Here is a 25,838-nt window from a genome sequence, read left to right as displayed (position 1 = left end):
CAATGAGAAGGCAGCCATCTGCAAGCCAGGAAGAGAGCCCTCACCAAGAATCGAATCTGCAGGCACCTTGATCTTGAGATATTTTGTACTATTTTTTTTGCTTTTCAGTTGTGTTTTCAACATCATTCCTTGTCTACAGCCCTGTCTCTTGAATTCTCTTCATAATGTGCTATATGTTTGTTGATTCCCATTTTTAATTTTTTCAACCACCTTTTACAATTTATTTTTATGTTGCCTCATTTCTCATTTTGTCTTCATGATTTATGGTATAAATTTCATTTCTAATCTTTGTGCCTTTTAAAAGAGGGGCGCCTGGGTGGCTCAGTCAGTTGTCTGACTCTTGATCTCAGGGTCATGAGTTCAAGCCTGGTGTTAGGTTCCATGCTGAGCCTGGAGCCTACTTAAAGAAAATAAAAATAAAAATAACAGAAATTTATTTCTCCTAATTCTGGAAACCTGAAGTTCAAGATCAAGGCTTCTTGATATTTGATAATCTCATTTCTTGTTTTCTGTGTTCTTTTAACTTGCTCTCTCCCTTGTCACCATCCTTCTGTCCTATTTCCCTTTCATTGCATATAAATCAGATCCTCCAGGATTTCTCTGTTCACTCTTCAACTCCTCTCACCTCATACTGGTGGCCACCTCTGTGTACCAGGTGAATCCTCACTGCACTCCCCCTTTATGCCTCCTTGCCATTAGAACTCTGCTCCTCCCCCACTCCATGATTTTTTTTTTTTTTACACCTTCTGATTGTACTAGAAATGCATTTGGGGCCTTATTCCCACCTGGTGTGCTAAGATGCCATGCCGTGGTGCTCCTTGCATTTCTGACGTACTGAGCATAGGGACTTCTTCAATTGCTTTCTATCTCTGTGATTCTTTCATTTATTGTTCTGCTCATTTACCTCTCTTTTCTCACACAATAATTTAACAAACACCTATTGAACATCTTGAATGAGACAGCCAGACTTTGAGTTCAGAAACAGCTTTATTTTTAGGAGCTCAATTTATTTATTTATTTATTTATTTATTTATTTAAAAGATCTGCATTTATTTATTTATTTTTAAATTTTATTTGAGAGAGAATGAGAGAGAGAGAGAGCATGAGAGAGGGGAGGGTCAGAGGGAGAAGCAGACTCCCCGCTGAGCAGGGAGCTGGATGCGGGACTCCATCCTGGGACTCCAGGATCATGACCTGAGCCGAAGGCAGTCGCTTAGCCAACTGAGCCACCCAGGCACCCAAGGAGCTCAATTTATAGTGGAAGAAGCAGAAAAGTAAGCTGACCACTGATGGTTAGTGTCCATCAGTGTACTTGACGATATGAAAAGGACCACAAGGAATCTTGTTTGATAAGTGAAGTTAATGATCCCTACCCCCCAGCACCACGGAGGATGAGACAATGATCACAATAGCCTTTGTCAAGGAGCTCCCTGTTATGGGGTGGTTCTCCCTGGTGAGAGGCACCCCTATTATTTCCGAAGAAAGGTCATTCAAGGACACCAAAGCTGAAATGGCCACAGCGTTTTGTCTAACAGAAAGTTGCCCCATCCCCTCTGGAAACCAGATCCCAATGTCACCCCCAGAAATGCAAATCCCTTTAGAACAAATCTTAATGGGGGGCGCCTGGGTGGGTCTGTTGGTTAAGTGTCTGACTCTTGATTTCAGCTCAGGTCATGATCTCAGCATTGTGTGATCCAGCCCCACGTCAGGCTCCACGCTGGGCATGGAGCCTGCTCAAGATTCTCTCTTTCCCTTTCCCTCTGCCCTTCCCTCTCTCTCTCCCTCTCTAAAAAAACCCAAAAAACCAGAAAGAAAAAAAAAAAGAACCATGTTAATGGGTATGATGCCTCCTACTCCCACACCCCCATGCATTGCTGGTGACAACTTGTTGAACTTATCAGGACTGGAGAAGAAATTTTCCAGAAACACATGAACATGCCATCTAAAGCCACCTCAGAGAGCATGGGTTTTTTTGTTTGTTTTGGTTCTAAGAGAAAGGAAGAAAAAGTATTTCAAATGAATTAAACTGCTATGAGGAGACAAATATCAAGAAAATGGATCTCTGCCCCAGCGAGGAGTCCAGTTTCTTGATGGACCTATGAAGGGAGTAAATTACAACCCTCTTGCTGAGGGCATGGATCCTGGCACTGAGCCTCTAGCCCAGAGGGTTTACGTGGTGCTCCAGGGACAGCAAGATCCCGGGAATTCACCCCTTCTTTGTCCCTGTTTTCTTCTGAAGATGAATGGCTAAGGCTTAGAAATCATGGGTCTTGGGGAACACTGTGCATGGTGACTCCAGAGTTTGTTTGCATTCCTGGTTTTTCATATAACCACAAACCCTTATTTATTTATTTCCACAAATCCTTCTGTTTTTTACACTTAGACTCTTTCTTGAATAGGGAAGAAAACTGGAATCCTAAAGTTCCCTGAGGCAGGCCACTCCCCTGCCGCTGTCTGCTGGTGCCTGCTGTATTGCATCCCACTTTAGAGAAGGAAGTGCAGTTCAGGGAATCGAAGCGTCCAGCCCAAGTCAGAATTCCTGAACCAGGAATGGTTATCGTGGCCTTTTCAAGGCGACAAAGTAAGAAAGCCAGGATGCTCTTTTCTCCTTGCTTCCCATTTTTTGGTCCCTGCCAGCCTCCTCTCTCCTAGGATGGGAAGCCCAAGCTGAGCCCTACTATCACCATCCCGTCCGCCATCTCCCTATCCCTCCGCCCCCAGCCCCTCTCCCTACTGCGGAATCCCGGGGCTTTGCCCTCCAGAGACTTTGCCCTTCACCCCATGGTGCACTTGCAGCTCCAGACACGTACAAACCGCGACCTGCTTCCCATGAACCTCTGCTCCCCTCGCCAGCAGGGGCGCGCGCTCCCTACCCAGGAGTCCTTGCGCGGCCTGGCAGAGCGGACACCCAGGACTCCAAGATGGCGTCAGTCGGTGAGTACCTGTAACCGGTTAAGGTTGCAAGGTTGAGGGCAGGACCCGTGGTCCGGGGTTCGGGGCTCAGAGCTGCACTGGGAGGGGAGGGGGCTGCGGAGCCGCCTGCCCTTCGCTCAGGGCCTTCCCTATGGCCTCACCGGAGGGGCACCGAGCCCTTTGCCCAGGGCCCTGCACCGTTCTACCCTGCGCTCGCTCAGCGCGCAGCCCGCCTGCCCCAGGGCCCGCGTCTCTCGGCTGCAGTTGCGGGGGTGACGGCAGCCGGGGGACGCGTCTGCGAGCTTGGGAATGCACCACCTCCGGCCATCCTTCCTCCTCGTTGAAGAATATTGACCCCGTTGCAGCCCAAGCGCTTTGCATTTGAACCCTAGGCGCAGTTTCTGCCCTTTCCAAAGCTGAAGCTCAAATTAAGCTCCAGGAGGAGCGAACGCCTGGGACGGTGCCTGATACCATGTCAGGTTGGACGCATATATGTGGAATACGCGTTGAATAGGCTGAGAGAGGTGACGTGATTTATTCAAGGTCACAACTAGTGAGAGGGCTGAGCAGGATGCAAACCTAGGGGTCTGAGGCCTCGTGGTAAACTGAGCTTTAATCTCAAGGATGGCCTTATGATCTGCAGGCTTTTCAGTGACATGCGTGTATAAATCTACACGTCTCAGACTGTGCACACTGATTTTTTTTTTAAAGGTTTTATTTATTTATTTATTTTTAAGATTTTATTTATTTATTTGACAGAGAGAGACACAGCGAGAGGGAACACAAGCAGGGGGAATGGGAGATGGAGAAGCAGGCTTCCCGCGGAGCAGGGAGCCGGATGTGGGGCTCGATCCCAGGACCCTGAGATCGTGACTTGAGCCGAAGGCAGACGCTTAACGACAGAGCCACCCAGGCTCCCTTGTGCACACTGATTTTATTTATTTATTTATTTTTAGTACGGAAACCATGTTTTAGCTCTAGAGCCTCTCACATTAGCCTTGTCATTAAGTCCCTGTCTGGAACGTTGATCCCATTTTAAAGATGAAAATAAGGGTCAGAGATGTGGTGTGGCCTGCCTGAGGCAGAATTTTGATTAACCTGTTTTACCCAGTTTCTTTCTTTTTTTTTTTAATATTTATTCGACAGAGAGAGTGAGAGAGTACAAGCAGGGAGGAGGAGTAGAGGGAGAGAGAGAAGCAGACTTCCAGCTGAGTAGGGAACCTTACGGGGGTCTCGATCCCAGGACCCTGAGATCATGACCTGAACCGAAGGCAGACACTTAACCATCTGAGCCACCCAGGCGCCCCTGTTTTACCCAGTTTCTATATTCTTTTTTTTCTTTAAAGATTTTATTTATTTGACAGAGAGGGACATAGCGAAAGAGGGAGCACAAGTAGGGGGAGTGGGAGAGGGAGAAGCAGGCTTTCCGCAGAGCAGGGAGCCGGATGTGGGGCTTGATCCCAGGACCCCTGGATCATGACCCCAGCTGAAGGCAGACGCTTAACGACTGAGCCCCCCAGACGCCCCCCCCCCCCCCGCCCCGCAGTTTCTATATTCTTAATATCAGCCTGGAGAAATGAAGAGGGGATCAGAAAAGATGAGAATGATGCTGTTTTTCCCATCTGTAAAAAACAGGTATGAGAATATTTATCAGCGGTGGTTGTATTGTTTAAACAAGAGGACATGTGAAAAGGAAGCATTGAGACTTGGCATCTTATTTAAGTAGAGCGAAGTGATGAGCATTGTGGACTAAGGATTAAACAATTTAGTACGTGTAAGGTACTTGAAACACTGCCTGACCTGCTGTTGAGTACTGGTCATCTCAGCTTCCACTCTGTGACCTTTGAGCAGGGTCACATCTGGCCCATTCAGCATCACCCTAGGTGAAGGAGTTGAAGTCCAAGTCTTTTAAGTACTGACTATCTTTTAGCTGGTGTCTGTCGCCAGAACATAAAGCCACTAGTTCATTAGCAAATAAAGTGATGGAAATATGAATTAACAGCAATAGATGAGATCGGGTCAGCAAACTGTGGCCAATGGGCTAGATTTCCTGTGATCTGTTTTTGTAGGGCCTGTGAGCTAAGAATGGTTTTTAAAAATTAAAAAAAAAAAAAAAAAAAGTGTTCTGAAATCTGCTACTCTGTGGCCAGCCCTAGGCTGGATTTAGCACCCAGAAGACATTTAGCATTTTATGCCTCTCCGTATAGGTGGACAGTATGCTTTGAAGTCATAAAATCAGGCCAGGGAGCCACCTACCCTCCCAAGAACATGTGGTCCTTTCTCAGCCTTCACTGAAAGTATGTTATGACCACGAACTGTATGTGGGGTTGCTCCCACCTTCACATAGCTCATAGGCAGAAAGACAGATAATTTCCATTTACATAGTACCTACAGCCAATTACCAAGGTGGCTGCTGTTCTTTTTTTTTTTTTTAAGATTTTTATTTATTTATTTGACAGCGAGCAGGAGAGCACAGGCAGGGGGAGCAGCAGAGGGAGAAGCAGGGAGCCCGACGAGGAGCTCGATCCCAGGACCCTGGGATCATGGCCTGAACCGAAGGCAGTCACTTAACCGACTGAGCCACCCAGGCGCCCTGGTGGCCACTGTTCTTAACCTTCTTTTACGAAGGAGGAAACTGAGGCACAGAAGGCAGGAACTTGTCCAAGGGTGCACGGCCACAAAGTGGCACTAAGCCCAGAATACGGGACTCCCAAGTCTGCTGTGTTCTCTCTCATTGCCCTCTACCAGTGTAAGCCAGTGAATGCAGCGGGGTGTGCAGCACTGCAGGAAGTGCTGGGGGAGGGCTCCAGTGTGGCTGCCTAAGGACCAAAGTCTTCGTCTTCCATTGAGAGAGACACACAGTCTTGGAGAAAGTGTAGATGCATCTCTGATGAATCTGTTGATCTCTTGGAGTTTTATGGTGGTGCTGTTTTTGGCTCTCCTTAGGCCTAATGTGAAATTTTTCCCCGTCTTTATAAATTTCTTAGTTTTTGTTAAGGAAACCCTCTTTATAGGTCTGAATATATAGAAAAATGAATTTTAAATTGTTGGCTGTTTTCTCCCGTGATGTGCCAAGGCACCATGCCAGCCTCTGAATGTGGTCGTGAGAATGCAGAGTGTGTTTTCATAGTTTGTGGGATCAGAAGTGACCTGATTTTTTTTTTTTTTGAGTTACCAGCCTTATACCAGTCTCAAATACTTCGACTTAAAATACTGTTTCTTTTGTACACCTCTCCCAACATAGTACTATGATTAAGAGCATTTTTAAACCTTTTATTATGGAAGATTTCAAAGATGAAGGAAACAATAATGTAATGAACACTTCAGACTCATTACCCAGTGCCAACAGTTCGCAACATTCGGCCCTTCTAGTTCCATTTATAAATTAGTCATGCACTCCCCACTGTGTGGCCATATTTAAAGCCAGTTGGTTTTAGCATGACATGTTTGCGCTCCTCACTGCATGCAAGAAGGCTTCGAGTCTGTAGCAAAGGTGTTGACTATGTTCTTATTCAAGAATAGTTATTCTTGGACTGCGGCCTTCTGAACCAAGTGAAGACAAAACTGGCATGTAAAAATGTGTACTTGTTAAACTTTTCTCGGAATAGCATGGACAGGGTGGCAGAAAGATACAGGTCATTCTCGAATGACATTATTGTGTGGTATTACTATCATTGACACTAAACTCTCCAACAGAGATTTGGAACGTATCCCGAAATTCATTTGAGACGATCTCATATTCAAAAATATTACCGAACTACTCACATCAGTTTTCTGTTTGGAAAAGAACTAAAGGGTGCGAGTAATCCCTGAAGTCCTGTTACTTAAGACGTCCTTAAGTTTGGTTTGTATGCCATTTCTTTCTCTACTTTTGTCTTTTTTCTTTGTTTCACATAGACCTTAATGACATTTCAACAAGAATAATGTTAACACTTCACAGTTCTGAGTACTGTTCCAAATGCTTTTACATAGATTCTCATTCAGTGCTTGGAATAAGCCATTTTACAGACAAGGAAACTGGAGCTCAGAGCTCATATAGAAAGGTAGTGCTAGTGCTTGAGATAAGATGGACAGGGAAGGAGGCCTTTTAGGGAATAACATTTATGTTGAGCTGGCCGAGTGATGATGATCCAGGAGCGCGGCACATACAAAGGCCCTCAGGTGAAGAAGCAGAAAGGGGTCTGGCGGAAGTATGGTGAGCCTGCTAAGATGAGTGGGTGAGATGGTTGTCTGGCGATAGAAGGTTGGCTCCTGAGAGCAGGGCTCTCGTCTGCAGTCAGTGCTGTGTCCATAGTGTGTAGGACGCTGCCAGGCATACAGTAGGTGCTCCGTGTTTGTTGGATTGAGTCTAGATGGAAGGTTCGGGCCAGTTTGTTTGGGACAGGCAGCCTAAATCATAACCCTCAAGCTATGTATGCAAGTCTTAGGCTTATGCCTCCACCTGTCACTTGTGGCCTCTCTTTTTTTTTTAAGATTTTATTTATTTGACAGAGAGAGACACAGCGAGAGAGGGAACACAAGCAGGGGGAGTGGGAGAGGGAGAAGCAGGCCTCCCACTGAGTGGAGCCTGATGTGGGGCTCGATCCCAGGACCCTGGGATCATGACCTGCGCCTTAGGCAGACGCCTAACGACTGAGCCAGCCAGGTGCCCCTCACTTGTAGCCTCTTGACAAACACTGAAACACTGGATCTGGTTCATTCGGACCCAGTGTCTCGTTCTCCAGATGACCGTAGCAGATGAGAAGCTGCCATTAAACCTTGTATTTCTGTACGGCCCAACAACCCTTGCCCTTGTTAAGTGTTGGGAAATGTCAGGAGATCTCTGGGATTCCCCTCAGTGGACTCTTGAGGCTGGTCCTTACAAAGCCTTAGTCTTTTCCTTGGATCCCCAAAATGGAGAAGAAACCTTTCTTTGAGTGATTTGGTCTGGCTCCTTCTGTGGTTGATAATCTTTAAGAAAGGACAGTAGCCTTTAACTCCTTGCCTTGAAGAGGATACCTGCTCAGCAGCTTTTTAAAGGTGATCTCTGTGGGGAGGATGAGAAAGGAGACCATTCTCTCCTTTTGAGCATCTGAACATTCACAGTTCTACCCTGCTCTGGCCAGGAGCCTTTCCTGTTCTGTCCCCAGACTCTCATTGGAATATTATCTGGGGCCCATTGGATCATTTGGAGTGGTTTTTATTAAGTCATTTAACATTTGTGGCCCCAGGTAGGATGCTTGAGGCAAATATCAGATTGTCTTGAGGAGCATGGGAGCCAGACCTAAGGTTGAGCCCTGCCCTACTGCCTGCATGCTGTGTGACCTTGGCCAAGTTGCCCAACTTCTCTGAGTCAGTCTCCTCCACTCCTCATAAAATAAAGGCTTCAGCTACTTGGTGTGAAGATTAAATGAGCTAGTACATGTAAATATTAGTTTTGCAATCATTTTTCTATTCTGTCCTCCACCTGATTATTTAATTCCTCACGGTGCTTACGTTCTCTTTACAGTTATTCCCAGTAAGCTGTTATTCAAATCTTGATCATTAGTGGAACTGTTGCTTTAGGGGCGCCTGGGTGGCTCAGTCATTAGGCGTCTGCCTTCAGCTCAGGTCATGATCCCAGGGTCCTGGGATCGAGCCCCACATCGGGCTCCCTGCTCCGCAAGAAGCCTGCTTCTCCCTCTCCCACTCCCCCTGCTTGTGTTCCTTCTCTCGCTATCTCTCTCTATCAAATAAATAAATCTTTAAAAAAAAAAAACTCGCTTTATATACACTGTGGCTTAAAATAGTGAATTTGGTGTGATATATTTATTCATAATATTCTTCGTGTGCAGCCTCTGTGTAGTGACTTTATTGAATGGTTGAAGTAAGTGACATAAAAGGATGCTATTTGTCTTACTGGAGGGTTTTCAGTGCGTGTTTTTTGCTCTTCCTTTTCAGTACCAGTGAAGGAGAAGAAGCTCATGGATGTGAAACTGGGAGAGCTGCCCAGCTGGATACTGATGCGGGATTTCACCCCTAAGGGCATTGCTGGAGCATTTCAAAGAGGTCAGAGCCTACAGCCATGTGTAAAAAAAAAAAAAAAAGCAGATGCCTAGGTCTTCTGGTCTCTCTTTGCTCTGAATTAATTTGAGCAGTCAAGGCCTTGTCTCAGACCAATAAGTTATGTAGAGAAGGACAGGGACAGATTCTTAGCCCCTGAAGCTCTGTGTTTGATTGGTGATTGGTCCTATCAGAGGCTGGCTCTAAGATACTTCAGCCAAGAAAATGTTTTCTGCTGCTTGGAATTGGTACCACTGCCTTCGTCTTAAACGTCTACAAGCATTTTTACATCATAAGACTTTTTAAAGAGGAAAGAGTTTGAAGCATAGTGGACATCAGTCCGTAAGGTAGCGCTCGTCCCCCTGCCAGGCAAAACTTCCAGGGTGGATGTTTGAAATTATCTACCCTTCAGGTCTGTGCACAGTCACATCAGTCCCGTGGGGCCCCTGTCCTCATTCCAGGAACCAGAGACCCATATCAACCCACGGATGCCTGTGTAGTCTCTGGCTTCGAGCCCCGCCCTCCCCCATTTTTCTTTCCAGTCCTGGCCGCCCTGTAACTCTTGTGTGGCATGTTTTCCTTCTGCCCTGAGGGGCCCTTCCTTAGCTCAGATCAGAATTCTCTGCCTTTTCCCCATACTTAGTGACAACAGTCCCTGACTTCCTATCTTCTCTCACTATTATAAACCAGGGCCTTCTAGAATCATTTCGTTGATTTTTTTGTCAACCAAGCTACAAGCCCCAAAGAGGGCAGAAACCGTTTCCTCACTGGCGGGGGTACCCAGCAAAGAGATGATCGCACAAAGCCTTCTTTCCCAACAGGCAGACCTAGCCGGCCTCAGCTAAGTGGCCTTTACTTGGGGTTGGATTTTTGGTCAAATTAGGGTAAGGGGATCCGTAGGGCTGGAGGTGAGGGTGAGGTAGGATCAAAGGCTAACAGGCTGAGTGCATTGGTGCTTTTCCCTTCATCAGCCAGTGAATTTAGGGTGAGTGGCTTTCAAGAGTCAGAACGGAAGTGGGTCCCTGAATTTAAGCCAGACTCGACTTTGCAGTGTGTGAAGCATTCACCGCAAAAGCAAACAGTGGCCTCCTCTCTCGTTTGCAGGTTACTACCGGTATTACAACAAGTATGTCAATGTGAAGAAAGGGGGCGTTGCTGGGATTTCTATGGTGCTGGCAGCTTATGTGCTTTTCAACTACTGTCGTTGTTACAAGGAACTCAGTGAGTGTCTCTCTGGTCGCCTTGCCCTCTGGGGTTGCTCATTGCTGGGTGGGACTGGTTCACTGTCAGGTTTACAAGTCCCTCATTCTATGGCAGCTGAAAAATTGGGAGGGACTTATGAGAATGTAGTACAGAGGATGCTATTTGAAGTGAGAAAATTGTGGCAAAGAGAAAATAAAGACAGGAAAACTGACATGAATCCCTGATAAAAGTAGTACTTAGGAAGCATTCTGTAAGATGCTGCAGGCTCCGCTGAGGGTTGGTGGAAAATTTTGGCTTCATCTTCCTAGCAGCCAGTGCGAAGAGAGAAAGAGGAGTGGTACCATCCAGTGTCTGTGCGGTGTTCTGGAAAGGCGTAGCTTGTCCTGGGTCTGAAGGCCGAGAGGAGCTTGTGGGGTGGGAGAGGGTAGCAGGGTGCCCGCGGTAGCCCCCGCCAGTCTGAAAGCTGGGGTGATGCTAGCTCTGAAGGCCAGGCTCTCGGGGACTGTGTCCGAGTGTGCATGTGTCCTGGGAAGGATGAGGCTGGCCAGGCTGCAGATTAGCTCGACGTGCCTTTGTACCCCCACGTCTGCTCATTCTGCTGAGACCCTGGCAGGCAGGTTCTGGGTTGTATCCTGAAAGGAATTCTTAGCATGGCTTTACCCCCCCGCCGTTGTCTTGTGCTTTCACTACACCTTTAAAGAAACTTACCATCTTGCCTTTCTAACTTCAGAACATGAGCGGCTACGCAAGTACCACTGAAGAGGGCCCAGTGTGGGGGCACATTCGGCATTCCTGACCATGACCTTTGCCTGGCACCCTTGAATCCTTTCATATTCTAATTCAGAATTAACATCCAATAAAAGATGACTGGTACTCGGACTGCTTTCCTGGTGTAGCCATCTCCCTGCCCTCTCGGAGCTCTTGCTGTACCAGTGGGGATGAGACTGCTCTGCAGTTCCCAAAGGGCGATTCTTGTCCGTGGCCCAGGGCTTTGAACCAGTGGGCTGCCCACCGTGGCTTTGGGACCTCATCCCAGCTCACTGGAGGTGGGGTGTCATCTGGTTGAGCCTGTCAAGTGCCCAGAGGGGTTTCCCTGCTCTTTGCACCTGAAGTATTCTAAGCACTTCTGGCTTTTTGTCAGCTGATGCTTTTACATCAGAACTTGGGCCAAGTGCCGAGAATGCCTTCTCCTCCCCCATCTTGCTGCATTATGCAGGCTACACTAGTGTGGGCCCTCCTGGTAAGGAAGCTTCTTCGCCTGTGGGAGGATTCAGGGGAGCAAGGGAAAACACAGGCCCTGATGAGAGCTCACAACTGCCCCCGTATCCAGCCCCCTCCTTCTTACCCTTCATCAGAGATCTTCGGTAAAGGGACATGAAGGCCAGAAGTGGTTTCTTGAGGGGTGTATGGTAAGAACATACTGCATGGAGTGTAAGGGCTGAGATGCTGTGACTAATTATCTCGTAGAAGATCCGCATCTGAGTAAGTGTTATCATTCCAACATCTGAGATGGAGTAAGGAGACCTGCCACGTGGCTGTTCAAAGGCCAAGCTTCCAGACTTTACCAGCTGCCAGGACAGAGGCCCTTTCTTCCCCTGGCAGCCTCCCTCCCCTCCGGGAGATTCACATGTGTCAAAAGGGGACAAGCAAACACCGACACCGAAGCTTCGTGCTGAGCATCTCGTGCGGCCAGCAGCAGGAGTCCTCTCCTTGGCGTGGGGTCCCTGAAGTAATGAGACGCAGCTTAAAAAACAAGCTTTAATCAACCTCGTAAAAAGTGTTCTCGTAATAGAACTTGGATAGGCCCACTTGCCCTGCGGGTTGCAGGTGATGGTTTCACATTTCCAGGTTCGGGGGCAGGATGGTCTCCGGAGGCCAGAGGTGAGTGCCTGTACAGATGCTTGGCGGGGCAGGAGGTAGGTGCACAGATGGACCAGGTCCTCCATTTAACGGGTGCTCTGCAGCTCCAGCTGGCGGTGTACCCTTGAGATATACCACTGGCAAGCAGGTGCTCCAAGGAAGTCAGCCCAGAGGAAAGATCCTCACACCCGAGAGCCCTGCGCCCTTCCGCTCAACCACTGCCGCCTTCGAGCAGGACCAGGTCGAGGCAACAGGTGCACTTAAGTCTGCCCTGAAGGGCTGCCTCGTTCAAATCACATCGATAGGCACAGCTTCTGAATTCGGCAGGACATGGAGGAGGCAGGCATGACCTGGCTGAAGCTTTAAATGATCCACCAGCCCCTGCAGTCACCAAGAACTGGTGTTTAATGATGAGGCCTCGAGGGGAAGGGCTGCCTTCCATACAGCCTGCTTAGCACAAGCCCTTCGCCCCGACCTCCTCCCCTCCCCAGACTGGTGGTGTGCAGGGAGATCCGGACAGGAGGTGGGATGCTAGACAAACATGATGCTGACTTGGAAGGACCAAACTAGAGCACCTGTCCCTTTTTAAGAAAAGATTACAGCAAAATGACAGGGAAACTGACAGACGTAGCCCCTCAGAACGATAACCCCAGTGTGCCTGCCTGCCAGCCCCGGCCAGTGCGGCACCAACACGCGTGAAACAGTTCAGTGCACGCTCCCAACGAGGGCCCAGAGCGCTTCCCAACAGTGGGCCCTCTGGGCTGCTCTGAGCTGGCTCCAGCTCCAGCTGCCGTCACTGTCCACTGAGAAAGGCCAAGTGCCCTTTGGTGCATCTGTTGGCGTAGTGTCCTTTCTCGCCACACTGGGAACAGCAGGGAGGGAGGGAGGAGACAGAAAAAACCACCGTTTTCAAATGCAATTTTCAAGTAAGGTCACACCCACCAAATACCAGGCTAGGGATGGGACTCTGCAATTCTCAGTGGTACAGACTTTCGTTCAAACATGAAGGAAAAGGAGCCCCAAAGTACAGTGGCTCAGAAACTCCAGCAACTCGGCAGATGGAAGAGCAGCTGCAGAGCCAGAGGACGATCTGCGAGCACAGCAGGGAGAGCTCCTGCACGCCTGTCCACAGAAGGTCTCATGGTGGGTGGCAGGACGATGAGAATCCCGTGGCACCAGAGCTCCCCCACCTGCCTGGGGACCAAGCCCCTCTGTATGGCTGGCCAGTCACTTACCTTTCTGAGGCACTCTTCTGGAGACAGGAGGCAACAACGTGAGAGAAGCCACCAGGCTCCTCCCCGCAACCCGGGGACTCATTGCCGTGGACACAGGGTGAGCTGCACCCAGTTTTCCCTCCTGGCTCTTGCATACTTGCCTAAGCTACCCCAGGGACAGGTTTGTTACAGGATCAGAGAGATGGGACAATGGTTAGACTTGGGCGAACAGACCCAGAGCATCACTTCAAAAATCTAGCGCTGACTCTGACTTATCTTGGCTCCGATTCTCCAGGCCCTTCCTTAGCTTCTCTTCATTCTTGTCACTCAGAAAGCAGAGGGGATTTAAAATGTTAAACAGCAGCCTCAAGCACTGGCCAGGGGGTTGGGAGGAGACAGGAGGGGGCACCCACCCAGGGCCCTCGCAGTCCCGACCTCCTCGGCCTTGGGCCCAGATCTCCAGCCTGCTCTGTCTTCTGACCCTGCAGGCCCCATGTTCTCAAGTCGGCCTGATCTGTAGGTGTGACTACGTGGATGAGTGGCCCGTGTAGCTGCCAGCTGGCCCTAACACCGAAGAGATGAGCAGAGGGAAGCGCTGACCGGGCCCCTGCTCACAGCACCTGGCATGTCCATCGGCCTCCACAGCTGATCCTGGAGAACCCAGGATTCCCACAAGGTGCCTATAATGTCGACTATGAAGTGCGCGTGGTGAGAAGAGGTGGTTAGGTCCCGGCTCCACCTAAGTTCAGGATGCAGGAGAGCTTGCTGCTGAGGGCGGGGGCCAGGACGCCAGCCACACTGCCTCCGAACACCTGCGTTTCCTCGGACTTGTGAAGTGACTGGTCAGAGGCACAGCCCCCTCTCCGTACTCTCCTCACCTGGTGGGGCTCATGCTCAGAAACCTGAGGCCTTTAGTGGTTTGGGGCACCTGCCGTCCCCTCCCTGCAGAACACAAACCTCTCCTGGGAAAGAGTGCGAGCACTCTGTGTTTCACCCTGCTCTGTGTCTGACGGCTCAGCGTTTCCTGAGGGAAAGTTCTGGGAACAATTGAAGCTAAGCATACACCTCCTGACTTGAATCTTCTACTTGGAGGCATGGATGCTGCTGTCGGGCGAGAGCTCACAGATGTCTAAGTGTCAGATTCAGCACTGTTTTTAGCAGCAAAAACTAAACTGCTACCAACAGAGAACTGGTAAAGTAAACTGCAGTTCTGTACACACCCAGTGAAACAGATTTACGTTTACCGGCACAGAATGATCCACAACATGTTATCGAGAAAAAAAAGACTATACAGGACATTATACATCCCAGGGCCCTATTTGTATTAAAATATATGTTCCTTGTGCTCGTGTGAATAAAAGTTTGGCACCGCAGTTCTCTGTGTGGGGTCCCCTGTGGGGTGTGAAGGAGCACCAAAACCAAAAATCGTGACAACACAGCACATTCCGTGACAACACACGGAATCAAGTGGCTGTTTTAGGGAAGGTGGGAATAGGGACAACACTCTGCACCCAAAACATTTGTGTGTCATCTAAATGTTTTTACCAAAAGGGTGTACTAACTTTGTATTTTGTCTCATAATCCCCAAATCTGAAGTTTTTGTGGCGGAGTTCTATTATCAGTTATTTCTGCTGACTTCCCTCAGTGGTGGTGGTTTCCTTCTAGGTTTTGTGATTTTTAATTACAACTCATTCTTCAGAACTCTAGCTGTGGGAATTAGATGTGGTCGGGATGAGAATAAATTCCTTGTAGAGCCAGGCACCAGGGACCCACATCTGGGGCTGTTTCAGATCGTAAAACCCAGTTTACAGCTTTCCAGAATATGTGCGAACTCATGAAGGGTCCCCTGGTGACTATAAACTCTCAAGGCACTTACCTCCCCGCCTTTCCATCCAGAGCCAAGAATGAGACAGGTTTTCTAGTAGGTTTGTAAAAAGTTTACCCTTTCCCTGGGGTGGGGGGTGGGGTGGGGGGGTGGAGGGGGTGGGGTGTGTGTGTGTGTGTGTGTGTGTGTGTGTGTGTAGAGGGTGAGTTCTAATCTGTTTTCAAAGCTTTGTCCCCTTCCCTTGGGGATGCCCTTGCAGGATGTGAGGACATCCAGAGGCTTCAGGGCCTACTCCCTTCCCTGGGACTTGTGCTTCTACTTTATTACCAGCCTCTCTTTCCCACAAGCTCCGTCCTTTCATTCAACAGCATGTGTGATCATTCACTTGGCCTTGGTGTGTTGTGGAAGGAAGCAGGATGGTCTCCAGCCCACCAGGGTAGCCCATTTTCACTCTTACAGTCCAGAAACAAAGATACTACCATTTTTCAAAATGAACTACACAGGGAATGAGGGCACAGCCCCACCCCACCCCCCAGCCCTGGGACTCACCTTGTAACAGGTGACCTGCTCCAGCGGCCGGGGTCCCCGGTTGCCTGCGCTGCTGTTTTGACTCTGCATGACCCCGATGACCTGCGGGGCTCTCTGCTGATTGGGAGAAGAGTTCTGACTCGTTAACTGGATCAAGGAGGACGACCTTTGTAATGGCGGATTGTTACTTTGCTGGAAAGAGTTACACAACACGGTTTTACTGCGGAAAACACGTGCACGCAGACTACCAATGGGGACAGGAGAAAAGAGGGCGGGACTGCTCCCGCACGACCAGCAGGAAGAAGGGCTTCCGTGGTGGCCCTGCTCAGGAGAGCAGGCAGGAAAGAAACATCTGGTGATGATGGCAGGAGCCGCTGCCCGAAAAACACCATGCAGACACACAAGAACGAAAAATAAAAGTAGAAAACAAAACACCAAAGAGACGAGGAGGTCTCTGGGGCAGCAGGGCGAGGGCATGAGCAGGCCTTACTTTTGTTTCTGAGGTTCTAGCTTCAGGTCAGGATGAACGCTTGGTTCAGCCAGATGTTTAGCAGCCTACACGGCGAGCAACAGTCACAGAAAAACAGTTGGGAGGCTGACATGCTGACCCGCGGTCTAGGGGCTGAGAGGGCCCTCCACTAGGGAGTCATGTGAGCAAGGGGGACGGGGGCTCCTGGCGTGGGGACTGGACAGCTAGGCCACCTCCCAACCAAGAGGCTTCCTGGCTCTGGCCCCCGTAAACAGGAGCAGTGAGCTAGAAACCCCCAGGTTGTCACGGCTGCTCCTGCACCCAGGAATTCTGGCTTTGCAATGAGGTCTGAGTTACCCCACAACCACCTGAGGGTGGGGCTCAGTGCAACACGCCCTCCTGGCTCAGCCTGTAGCACTCAAGGATGGACAGGGCTCTGGCAGTGGGCTCAGAGTTCAACCAAGTAAAAGGTAAGGATGCAAGATCAGTAGGCGGGGGTACTCAGCCTGTTGAGACCCTGCTTAGCGCACCCAGCCAGCCTTTCTTCTGGGCCCCCAACCCTCCACTCCCATAACCAAAGCCAGGGTGCCCTTGGTTTGTGGGGGGTGGGGGGCTGCATGTGTCTCTGGCATCTCTCCCTCTCAAGCTTGAGACGATCAGCCCATTGCTGGGTTGTGGGACCCCTTGTCTAGGAAGGTGGAGCCAGCGGTCCTTCAGCGCTGTTGCCAGCCCACCCTCCCTGCCAGGAACCTCCACACGGGGCAGCAAGGGCACTGACACAGGCCGGAGACCCGGTCAGCCCCAGGCCTGCCCCCAGGCTGCTCCTGCCCAGCTGGGGGACTTCCGACGAGGCCCGCCCTGAGGACTCGGTTTCCCTGTTTATAAAGGGACGGGCTGGAACCAGAAGCGCGAGCAGCAGGCCTGCGGCGCCCATGCCGCCCTCCACTCCGGCTCCCGAGGGGGCGCACTGAGCACTCGCCAGGCCGGAAGGGAAGAGAAGCCACACGGGCGCTGGGCTCTAGCAGACAGCCCTCCACCTCTCGAGGGAGATGCAAACGGGAACTCAGGGTGACTCCCCTCCTGTCCCACCCCCTCCCCTGCCTCTCACACGTCGCCAGCCGGGTCTGGCCGACTGCGCACCGGGGACGGGGAGCTGGGGCACGGTACCTTTGTCGGAGGCTGCGTCTGCTGTGGCAGTGGGGGCTGCTCGGTGGTTCCCATTGGCAGTTCAAATCGAGGGCTGGTCACCCCGCAGCCAGAGGGGAGGACAACAAGGGGAGGGGAAGAGGGGATGAGAGAGGGGCCAGGCCAGGCAGTGTTCTCAAACTCTGGCCCTGGGAGATCACAGGCAGCCTCTGCCCAGGCACAGAGCAACACGCCTGGACGTGGGGTGGGCGCTGGCGCTCAGCCCTGCCCCAAAGCCTCGCGAAAGAGAGGCGAGAAGAACGGACTCATCTGGACTCAGACCCAGCTCTGCTCCCACCTAGCTGTGGGACCTGCAAGTGCTGCTTCCCCCCAACACACACCCTTTCCTGAGGGTCTAGTGCAGCTGCCGGACCACCTCCAACAAGACACACTCCCTGGCTCTCACCTAGGGAGTGGGACCAAGTCCGTAGCACCCGTCACCTGCCCACTGTGCAGCAGTGACCGGGATCCTGTGCTTCTGTGCAGGTGTCACTGGGGTGGATGGAAGCAGCCCGGGGACTGGGGACGACACTACTCTGCAGTCCCAGAAGTCTGACTCCACAACCACCCAAAGTGACATATGTGCACCAAGGCCTAGGAAAGGAGCTCTGAGCCCTGCCGGGCAAGGAAAACCCAGCTTCGGGGGCCACGGACCTGCCCTTGACCAGCTGCCACCCCTGCTACCATATGACCCTGGCCAGTGGCTGAGCTCTGAGCCTCAGTGTTCTCGTGTGAAATGGGGACATTCTCCATTCTCTCTCTTTCTCTCTCTCTCTCTCTCACACACACACACACGAAGAGCTATGTGGACTAGTGTGTGTGGAATCTCAAGGTCATTGCCTCCACAGAGGACGCCCCCAAACCGAAGTCTCCTTCCTTCAGGGCACAGGTTCTTAACCAGAGGTCCCTGAGTGACATGCCAAGACGTGAGGTTTCCTGGAGCACGGAGGCCAGCTTTTCTCAGATCTATGACCCAGGAAAGCTTAAGTGCTGGGCTCGGCAGAGCCACCTTTGAGCTCAGGGAGCAGCGGCAGCCCCTGCCCCAGGCCCTGTGGTGACACCATGCAGTGATCAAGGCCCAGGTGGACCCGGGGAAGATCTAGAGGGCAGCAGGGCCTGGGGCAGGAGCAGGGTGGGGGAGTAGGGTCTGGCTACTCACTGCATGAATTTACAGGAGGGCCCCTCCGGGCAGAATCCCACGAGGTAATTCACACAGATGACTCTCCGCGTGTGCCGGTGCCTGCAGAGGGGACCTGCGGAGCCAAGCGTCCGGGACACTCAGACGCCCTGCTTCGGGGGAGGCCCTCGTGCCCCTGGGCCAGTTGGAGCCCTGCCCACACCACTGCCGGGGACGAAGAGAGCAAGAGCAGGGCTCCAGATGCGGGCTCTGCCTCGTATCCATTCAGGGGGGACACAGGCATGGCCCACGACCCCTTCAATGGTAGTTTCCTTATGGAAAATATGGGAGAGAAGGCAGTCCACGCGGGAGGTCTGGGAGGCTCAGGTGAGCTGAGGGTGTAAAAAAGCCTCACTAGCCCCAGATGCCTAACCCCGGTCTTACTGGAACAGGTGGGACAGGTAGAGAGGGTCGTGTGGGCAGAGGAAGAGAGAACTGGCCTCTTGCTGGGGGGGCCCAGCCACCCCGACACCTACCATGCTTGCAGAAGCCACGGTCGTACCAAGGGCAGTCCTTGATCTTGGACTCGGGGTCGATGTGCAGGAAGGGGCACTCCTTGTTGCTGCATTCCCCTGCAGGGAAAGCCCAACACGCATCCACCTGGGGCAGCTCGGGGAGAGCTGGACTCAGACCGCCTCAGCTTTCCTCAAGGCTGGGGCCTGCTGTGTGGCAGAGGGCCAGGTGCTTCTGGTGTCCCTCCTGGCCTGGAGAGTCCTGAGCCCCAGGGCAGTGTCGCGGAGCCTCAGTCTCCTGACCTGTACGTGGGCTGTGTTCATGACCTGTACATGGTGCTTCCCTCTCACATGTCCATGCTGCCTTGAAGGGCAATGACCCAGAGCCAGGCACAGGGTACACACTCATCAAATAACTCATGGCTCTACCCCTTACCTAAACGGGGTGCCCTGGGCACTGTGGGGGGCCCAAATGTGCAAAGGCACCAACTGAGTCCAGGAAATGACTGGTCTACTCTGATCAGCCCTTCACATCTACGAGCTGGGATGGGGGGAAAGGTCTGAGGATTCTGCCTTTCAGGACAAAAGTAGGGAAGACTTGGGAACTCGAGGCTGGATCCCTGTGGTCAAGTGCGATGGAGCCTTTGTGATGACAGCTCCTCTCGGGAGCAACCAGCCCAGCCGGCCGGCAGCATCTGTCACCCAACTAAGGGACCATTCGCCCAGCTGGGCGGTGGCGCCACCTCCACGCTTGCCCTCCCCGACTCACGTTACACACGAAAGGCCAGTCTGATCGCTGCTGGTCAGAGAAAATGCAAACTCCTTCCCAGACGCACCAGAAGTCCCCGTGGGGTTGAGCCCACCCCTCCCCAGGCTCCTCCTCCCCCAGCCATGCTGGGACCCCAGCTGTGCCCCCAGTGACTGGCCCCTTCTCAGCCTTCCGATCCCAGCTCCGCTCTCACCTCCTTAGAGAGGCCTTCCCTGACCATTCAGCCTAAAGGACACTGTGGTCCTCGTGTGGTCCCATCGCTGTCTGTCTCCTTCAGAGCACTTCCTGCACGTCATTCCCATCTTTGTCTCACTAGTGTCAGCGGCCTCCTCCCCTGGGCCGCTAGGGCAAAAGCACCATGGGCCAAGGACTGGGTCTGTCCTGTTTACTAGGACCCTGACTTGTTTCACAGGTGACAGGAGCTGCAGACCGTGCATGCGCACCAGGCCAGGCTCTGTCGGGAAAGGGCAGGCGGGGCGCATCAGAGCATCAGGGGGCTGCGGGCCCAGCAGGAACGAAGGAACCCAGGCCAGCCTGCAGAGGTGCCCTTAAGAGTCTGCCCAGGAGGGCTGGCTCCCACCTTTGGTCCAGATGGGAGATGGCTCCCATGGAAAGGGGATGCCCCCTTCTGGTGCTGGTTCCAGTGCTGGTATGGGTGGGGCGGGGCTGGGAAGCCTGGGTCCTATTTCTGACCCTCTGTGCTTTGACTTCACAGCTTACGCTACCTCTACAAAAAAAAAAAAAAAAGCTACAACTACTGTTAATAAACTGGCGGGCCACACCTGTTGGGCTGCTGGGATAATTACCGTCTCCCGATGACAGTGCTGCACGCCCAGCCCTGCCCAGCCCCCCACAGAGAGTAGAGCTGGGGTCCAGAGCCCACCCCCATCCTGACCAACAGGGCCAGCTGAGGTTGCTGGGCACGGCCTAAGGTTGTGAAGCTGGAGAGCTGGGAGAGGGCAGAAAGCGTGGGCACACCAGCAGCTGCTTCTCCCCTCTGGGTCTCAGGTCTGGGTGAAGCCTCCCCGGGGCTCCCGAGGCCGGGCGTCTGCTTACCGAACTTGGAGTAGAAGTAGCACTCGGGCATCTTGGTCATGTCGTACTCGTGCAGGAACTCGCACTGGTCCCCCTTCTTGCACAGCCCCCGCAGCCAGTGTTTGCACACAACGGTCTTCTCGCCACTGATGTGGCGGAATGGACACATGCCCCCTGCCGAGGAAGGGGGGGCTGTGAGGAGGGCAGGGGGGCCTTCACCCCACACGTCCCTCGAGTACCCGAGAGCGACATGTCCTGGAAGTGGGGTCTGCCTCGGGCAGAAGGCCATGTGATTTCAGGTAGTACAGAGCCACACATCTTAACTCTGAGTACTTATTTTATGTCAACGCGTTCTGGAAAAACCTAAAACATGGAATCATGGTATCACAGACATCACCGTTAAATGGAAGCTTAACAAGCCTAAGGGTGGTGGGAGAATGAGCTTCTTTCTTTTTTTTTTTTAAGATTTTATTTATTTATCTGACAGAGACACAGCGGGAGAGGGAACACAAGCCGGGGAAGTGGGAGAGGGAGAAGCAGGCTTCCCACTGAGCAGGGGGCCTGATGCGGGGCTCGATCCCAGGACCCTGAGATCATGACCTGAGCCGAAGGCAGACGCTTAATGACTGAGCCACCCACGAGCCCCAAATGAGCTTATTTCTTAATTGAATTATAGCTCTAGTGATACATAGACATGACAAAAAACTGTAGCGGTAGTAAAGGAAAGACTGGGGTTTGGGAAACATAACCCTTTATAAAAAAACAGAAGGTAGAGAGGCCCACCAGCAGAAGCCTGGACTCCAAGTGGGTTCCACTTCTAGTTATGAGTGCCCACTTAGCAACCAGGAATTTAGAAAGAAAATCAACTTCGGAACTGAAGAAACACATTGTATATAAACTGGGGGAGGTCTCCTTTCTGTAGCAGGACCTGAGCGATCAGCCACCAGATGGGACAGAGCCATACCCTCAGAAACTCCTATTTCTAACTTGTGACCTGGCGGGACCACTGGGAAGGCCCAACCACAATGAGGTTGTGACGGAAAGACCTAGACCAGCCCTTTCTAACAGAACTTTCCAATGATGTTCTATATCTCTCCCATCCAATATGGCAGTCACTGGCCGCATGTGTTAACTAACTAGTAGCCACATGTGGCCAGTGGCTACTAGTTAGTTAACATAGACACAGCCACAGTGCCCTGTGTTAAGGCCAGCTGTCTGACAGATGGTGGTGGGTCAGAAGGCCAGATTTACTGAGCACAGACATGGGAAGAAGACCAGGAGCCCAGTGGGAGATGATATTGCAACCAGACAGCCCCAGGTCAACCTGGTCGGTCTACCTGGCAGGTCTATCGTTTCCGTGGGAAGTGACTGGGTTATAGAACCAAACTTGCCAAAATCATCCATTAAAACCACCCCCTTGCTCTTAATTCTGTGCTCCCTACTCACTGATTAAAATTTAGTTTCCAAATAAATTTGCTTGCAGGAAGAAAAATGCCCAGACCTATACCTGGCATCTCAGCTCCCACCCAGCAGTCTGTCTCATCAATTAGTGGATAGTCTGGTTCCAGCAGCCTCTGTTGGAGCCTGGTTAGTATGAACAAGGCTCCACAGGACAGACTACTATATGGGTTTTTGATGACATGATACAGAGGACAGTGAGCCTGTGTAGACTGTAGAAGCAGAAAGGCTTGGGTTCAGACACTGGCTCAGCCACTCGCTAACTCTGTGATCTTGAAAAAGCTCCTGAACACCTCAGTGCTTGGCCTCCTTTTTTTTTTTTTTTAAAGATTTTATTTATTTATCTGAGAGAGAGAATGGGAGACAGAGAGCATGAGGGGAAGGGTCAGAGGGAGAAGCAGACCCCCCACCAAGCAGGGAGCCCGATGTGGGACTCGATCCCGGGACTCCAGAATCATGACCTGAGCTGAAGGCAGTTGCTTAACCAACTGAGCCATCCAGGCGCCCAGTGCTTGGCCCTTCTGTCCATGTCACAGGTCAGCTCGTGGCCACAGGCAAAGTGAGGTGAGGAGGCAGACTCAGAGTAGGGTTCCATCCCGTGTTGTAGGTTTCGGGCAGAATACCCACTCATGTTCCTAGCCTGTCCAAAGCACAGTAATTTCATCTAGGGACACTGCTAGTCTGCAGAAAGCAATGCAAGCCAGAGGCCTGATGGCCTACGAGTCTGCTGGGGGGCAGGGTGATGGAAAGCACCTCAGGAGGAATGTCGGGGAGCCAGGGATTTCTTACCTTTACCACAGGCAGCTTTCAAAAAGAATTCACAGACAGCAGCCCCCGACTCTGCAGGAAGGAAAGGAGAGGCATCAAAGTGAGGTGTGCCTGGGGACAGCTGAAGACATGGGGAGGGGACCCAGTTTGCCTTTGACCCATGAAGGGTTCAGGGTACAGGAAACAGACTGGCAAAAAAATGCAAGGCCTGGCAAATACAAAAAAAGCTGCTCCTTTTGGTCACTCCCTGCAAAATGAGACACCTATGTTGAGACCAGTCATTCTGAGAGCCTCCTGTAAGCGAGATGCTTTCAAGGAGTTAGGAGTGGGTGTGGGAAGGATGGGGTACAAGATCACAGAAGTTAATTACCCCCAGTTCGGACTCGGACCTTCCAGAGGGCTAATTCATGGGTCTTTGAACATGAGGCAGAGGGAGGGAATGAGCTCACAGGAAACACAAACAATCGAATGGGGACTCTGAGGAAGGGACAAGCGCCTCAGAGGTGCTATTCCGGAGGGAAGAGCGTAATGGAAGACACAGAGGCAGAACTCTGCCTGTCCAAGATCTAGTTCATGGTGGCGCAACACCAACACACAATTATTAAAGGTGCAGTCTTCCGCTTCTGCAGAGGCAGCCCGTGCAGGTGAGGTGAGCGATGGAACAAAGGCTGAGTGTGGTATCAGTGACTCCAGGGGGCAAGGCTTTGCAATGAGCCCAGGAATTCACTCGCCATGGCTGCTAGAATAAATGGTCCGTGGCTTCACAGACAGTTTCCTCTATCAGCAGGCATGTTAGAGTTGCTGAAAATCCACCAACAGCATCTTGGAAAGCCAGTTTCATACCTCTCTTCGCTAACTTGCAGGAGATTCCTTGGATTCTCGGAAGCAGGCAGATTTTGCTAGGATAAACTTAAGGCTGTCAAGAGGGTATCACTCATTTGCATCTCAAAAAGCTTAGAAAGCCAAAAAGTTGTCACTCATTTGCATTTCAAAAAGTTGAAAAAGCCTTATAGTAAGGAAAGCATCATAGAAGAGTATTTCTGGGCTCTTCTCAGAGGTTTGCTTCGTTCCTTGAAGCCAGAAGTCCATAATCCTGGGGCCTGGGTCTCAGGCAGATAGGTTAAGAGTATGCCTTTAGGGGAGAACTGAAAATTCTTCCCAAAACAAGATGACAGTGAAGTGCCAGGACAAAGGAGAAAGGGTTGTGGCCTCCCAGGGCTTTAACACACTGAACTAGCTCATGGGCTGGCAGAGTGCTGAGGGTGCCTACCAAGTCTGAGGCCCAAGCCAGGGCAGCACCCGTGGCCAGGCATGTCCCACAGGTATGTGGGCCCCTTGCTACTGCACCTGCCTTCACAGACTCAAGTCTGTGCGGTCCCATGCTGGAGAAAGGTGGGTGGGAAGGAGCTGCCCTGCATGGATGGTTCCATGGCCTCAGGCTAATGCCATCAACACAGGGAAAGGCCACATGTGCAAAGGTGGATGTGCATGCACAAGCAGGAAGTGATCACGTGTGTCGAGGGGTCAGCAGCTGCTTATGCGTATCATAGAGATGCAGGTGGTGTGTGTATGAGATAAGGTTGCCAGAGGTATGTCACGTGGGTAGAAGCAATATCTCACAGAGAAGCGTCAGCATGAGTGGGACAACTCTGGTCACGTGTGCATGAGAAGTGTGGCCGCTTGATGGGAATGAAGCTGCAGGGAGGCTCTGCCAAGCCACCGACCGGTGGGAGAACGGGGGGCCTCTGGCAGTTATGGGACATGGCACAGGGAACTGCGGACTGAGCCAGTCAAGAACACTGGAGAGCTCACCTGGCTCCACCATGTACCAAGTCGCCAGGGACCAAGTGGTCTTCGGCAAGTCCCTTCCCCCACCCAGGCCTCAGATGCCCCATCTGTGGATTGAACACAAGGACCTCTGAGCTTTAATGGTACAACGTTAGACTTCAAGTGTGTCCAGAAAAGAGAGAAGAGAACTGTTAGTTTCTTTTAAAGTGCTAGACACCCACCTAAGTTGGCTGGAGGAGCTATCATCTGAAGGTGGAGAATGAAGGGAGCTCAAGCAGCTGCCCAGGTAGGATGAATGGCCCAGAATTGGGGTCCAGAGGAAAAGTGAGGGATAGGCTCCCAGGAGTGCACATCCTAGAATGGAGCTTGAGAATCTACCTGGGAATCTCCTACAGAGAGGAACAGGTGGGTCTTCCTCCAGCAAAACTCCTCCAACCGCCCAGTTTTGATGAAAGCAAGGAGAGGGTGCTCAAAGTGGGGGGCTGGAGATGAAAAGGGGGAATATCTATTTTCTTTTAGTTAGGGGAGGGAAGTAATTTCCAATCCGAGACACCCGCGTTCATTCAAGACCTATTTGAACAGCCAGACACGGTCCTGCCCTCCTGAAGACTGTATTAGAATAGTCCCAGGGGTTCAAAGACTGGAGAAAGGGGGGCTCCCGACTCTGAATGGAGGAAGGGGGTCCCAGGATGGGTGGGGGAAGGGGTTCCACCACCGATGGGGAGAAGGTCCGGGACCCAGGGAGAGGGCGTCCCGAACCGAGGGGGAGGGGTCCCGGGGCTGAGTCGGTCGCGCCCCTCGCCCGCAGCCCCGGCCCCGCGCTCACTGTCCATGCCGGGGAAGGGCAGCGGCTGTGCCCCGAGCTGCTGCTCCACTGCGATCTCCAAGTCGAACTTGATGTGGTCCACGCTGGCGATGATTTCCTGCATGGCGGCGGCGGCGGCCACACCGGCCCGACTACCCCTCAGGTCCCTCGCCGCCCTCACACCTCTACCCGCCACCCGCCCCGCCGCACACGGTCCTCCGCCTCGTCTTGCCTCGCCGCCGCCGCCGCCGCCGCCCGAGGGATGCCGGGAGCTCCCGGAGCCCGCGCCGGCCTTTCGCCTGTCCAGACCCGGCCAATAGAGCGGGGAGTACGGGACGCTCCGCTAGGCCAGGCTAGCCGCCAGCCGA

General features: G+C 52.0%; 2 protein-coding genes across 5 annotated transcripts; one reads left to right on the top strand and one right to left on the bottom strand.

Annotated features, from left to right (window-relative positions):
* Positions 1 to 2,829: 2,829 nt before the first annotated feature.
* Positions 2,830 to 11,016, top strand: ATP5MF (ATP synthase membrane subunit f). The gene is made up of 4 exons (XM_034988416.1): positions 2,830 to 2,934; positions 8,833 to 8,940; positions 10,039 to 10,155; positions 10,868 to 11,016. The coding sequence occupies exons 1-4, from the start codon at positions 2,922 to 2,924 to the stop codon at positions 10,894 to 10,896; spliced, it is 267 nt and encodes an 88-aa protein (XP_034844307.1). The 5' UTR covers positions 2,830 to 2,921; the 3' UTR covers positions 10,897 to 11,016.
* An 865-nt stretch (positions 11,017 to 11,881) lies between these two features.
* Positions 11,882 to 25,738, bottom strand: CPSF4 (cleavage and polyadenylation specific factor 4). 4 transcript variants are annotated; one of them, XM_034988410.1, is made up of 9 exons: positions 25,492 to 25,561; positions 24,690 to 24,772; positions 22,899 to 22,949; positions 20,673 to 20,825; positions 18,872 to 18,967; positions 18,378 to 18,471; positions 17,201 to 17,273; positions 15,586 to 15,756; positions 11,882 to 12,859 (listed from the first exon to the last, which is right to left on the bottom strand). In XM_034988410.1, exons 2-9 carry the CDS (start codon positions 24,700 to 24,702, stop codon positions 12,791 to 12,793), a joined length of 720 nt encoding a protein of 239 aa, XP_034844301.1. In that variant the 5' UTR covers positions 24,703 to 24,772; positions 25,492 to 25,561; the 3' UTR covers positions 11,882 to 12,790. The 4 variants fall into 4 exon arrangements, with proteins under 4 accessions (XP_034844301.1, XP_034844298.1, XP_034844299.1 ...); XM_034988407.1 differs by lacking the exon at positions 24,690 to 24,772 and having other exon boundaries at positions 25,492 to 25,738; XM_034988408.1 differs by lacking the exon at positions 24,690 to 24,772 and having other exon boundaries at positions 15,586 to 15,681; positions 25,492 to 25,738.
* Positions 25,739 to 25,838: the final 100 nt, after the last annotated feature.

Source organism: Mirounga leonina, unplaced genomic scaffold (genome assembly GCF_011800145.1).
Source record: "Mirounga leonina isolate KUSES-001 unplaced genomic scaffold, KU_Mleo_1.0 Mir_454, whole genome shotgun sequence".
In the NCBI taxonomy this organism is placed as follows: domain Eukaryota; kingdom Metazoa; phylum Chordata; class Mammalia; order Carnivora; family Phocidae; genus Mirounga; species Mirounga leonina.
Note: the sequence above shows the minus strand (reverse complement) of the source record. Positions and strands in the feature narration are given on the sequence as shown.

Excerpts from the sequence above, each read along its gene's own strand:
- ATP5MF (XM_034988416.1), top strand. Across the intron at positions 8,941-10,038 it reads TGCTGGAGCATTTCAAAGAG|GTTACTACCGGTATTACAAC; the intron begins GTCAGAGCCTAC and ends TCTCGTTTGCAG. Across the intron at positions 10,156-10,867 it reads TCGTTGTTACAAGGAACTCA|AACATGAGCGGCTACGCAAG; the intron begins GTGAGTGTCTCT and ends TTCTAACTTCAG.
- CPSF4 (XM_034988407.1), bottom strand. The coding sequence starts at position 25,594 with ATGCAGGAAATCATCGCCAGCGTGGACCACATCAAGTTCGACTTGGAG. Across the intron at positions 18,968-20,672 it reads CTACTTCTACTCCAAGTTCG|GGGAATGCAGCAACAAGGAG; the intron begins GTAAGCAGACGC and ends CTTTCCCTGCAG. Across the intron at positions 18,472-18,871 it reads CCGTGGCTTCTGCAAGCATG|GTCCCCTCTGCAGGCACCGG; the intron begins GTAGGTGTCGGG and ends TTGGCTCCGCAG.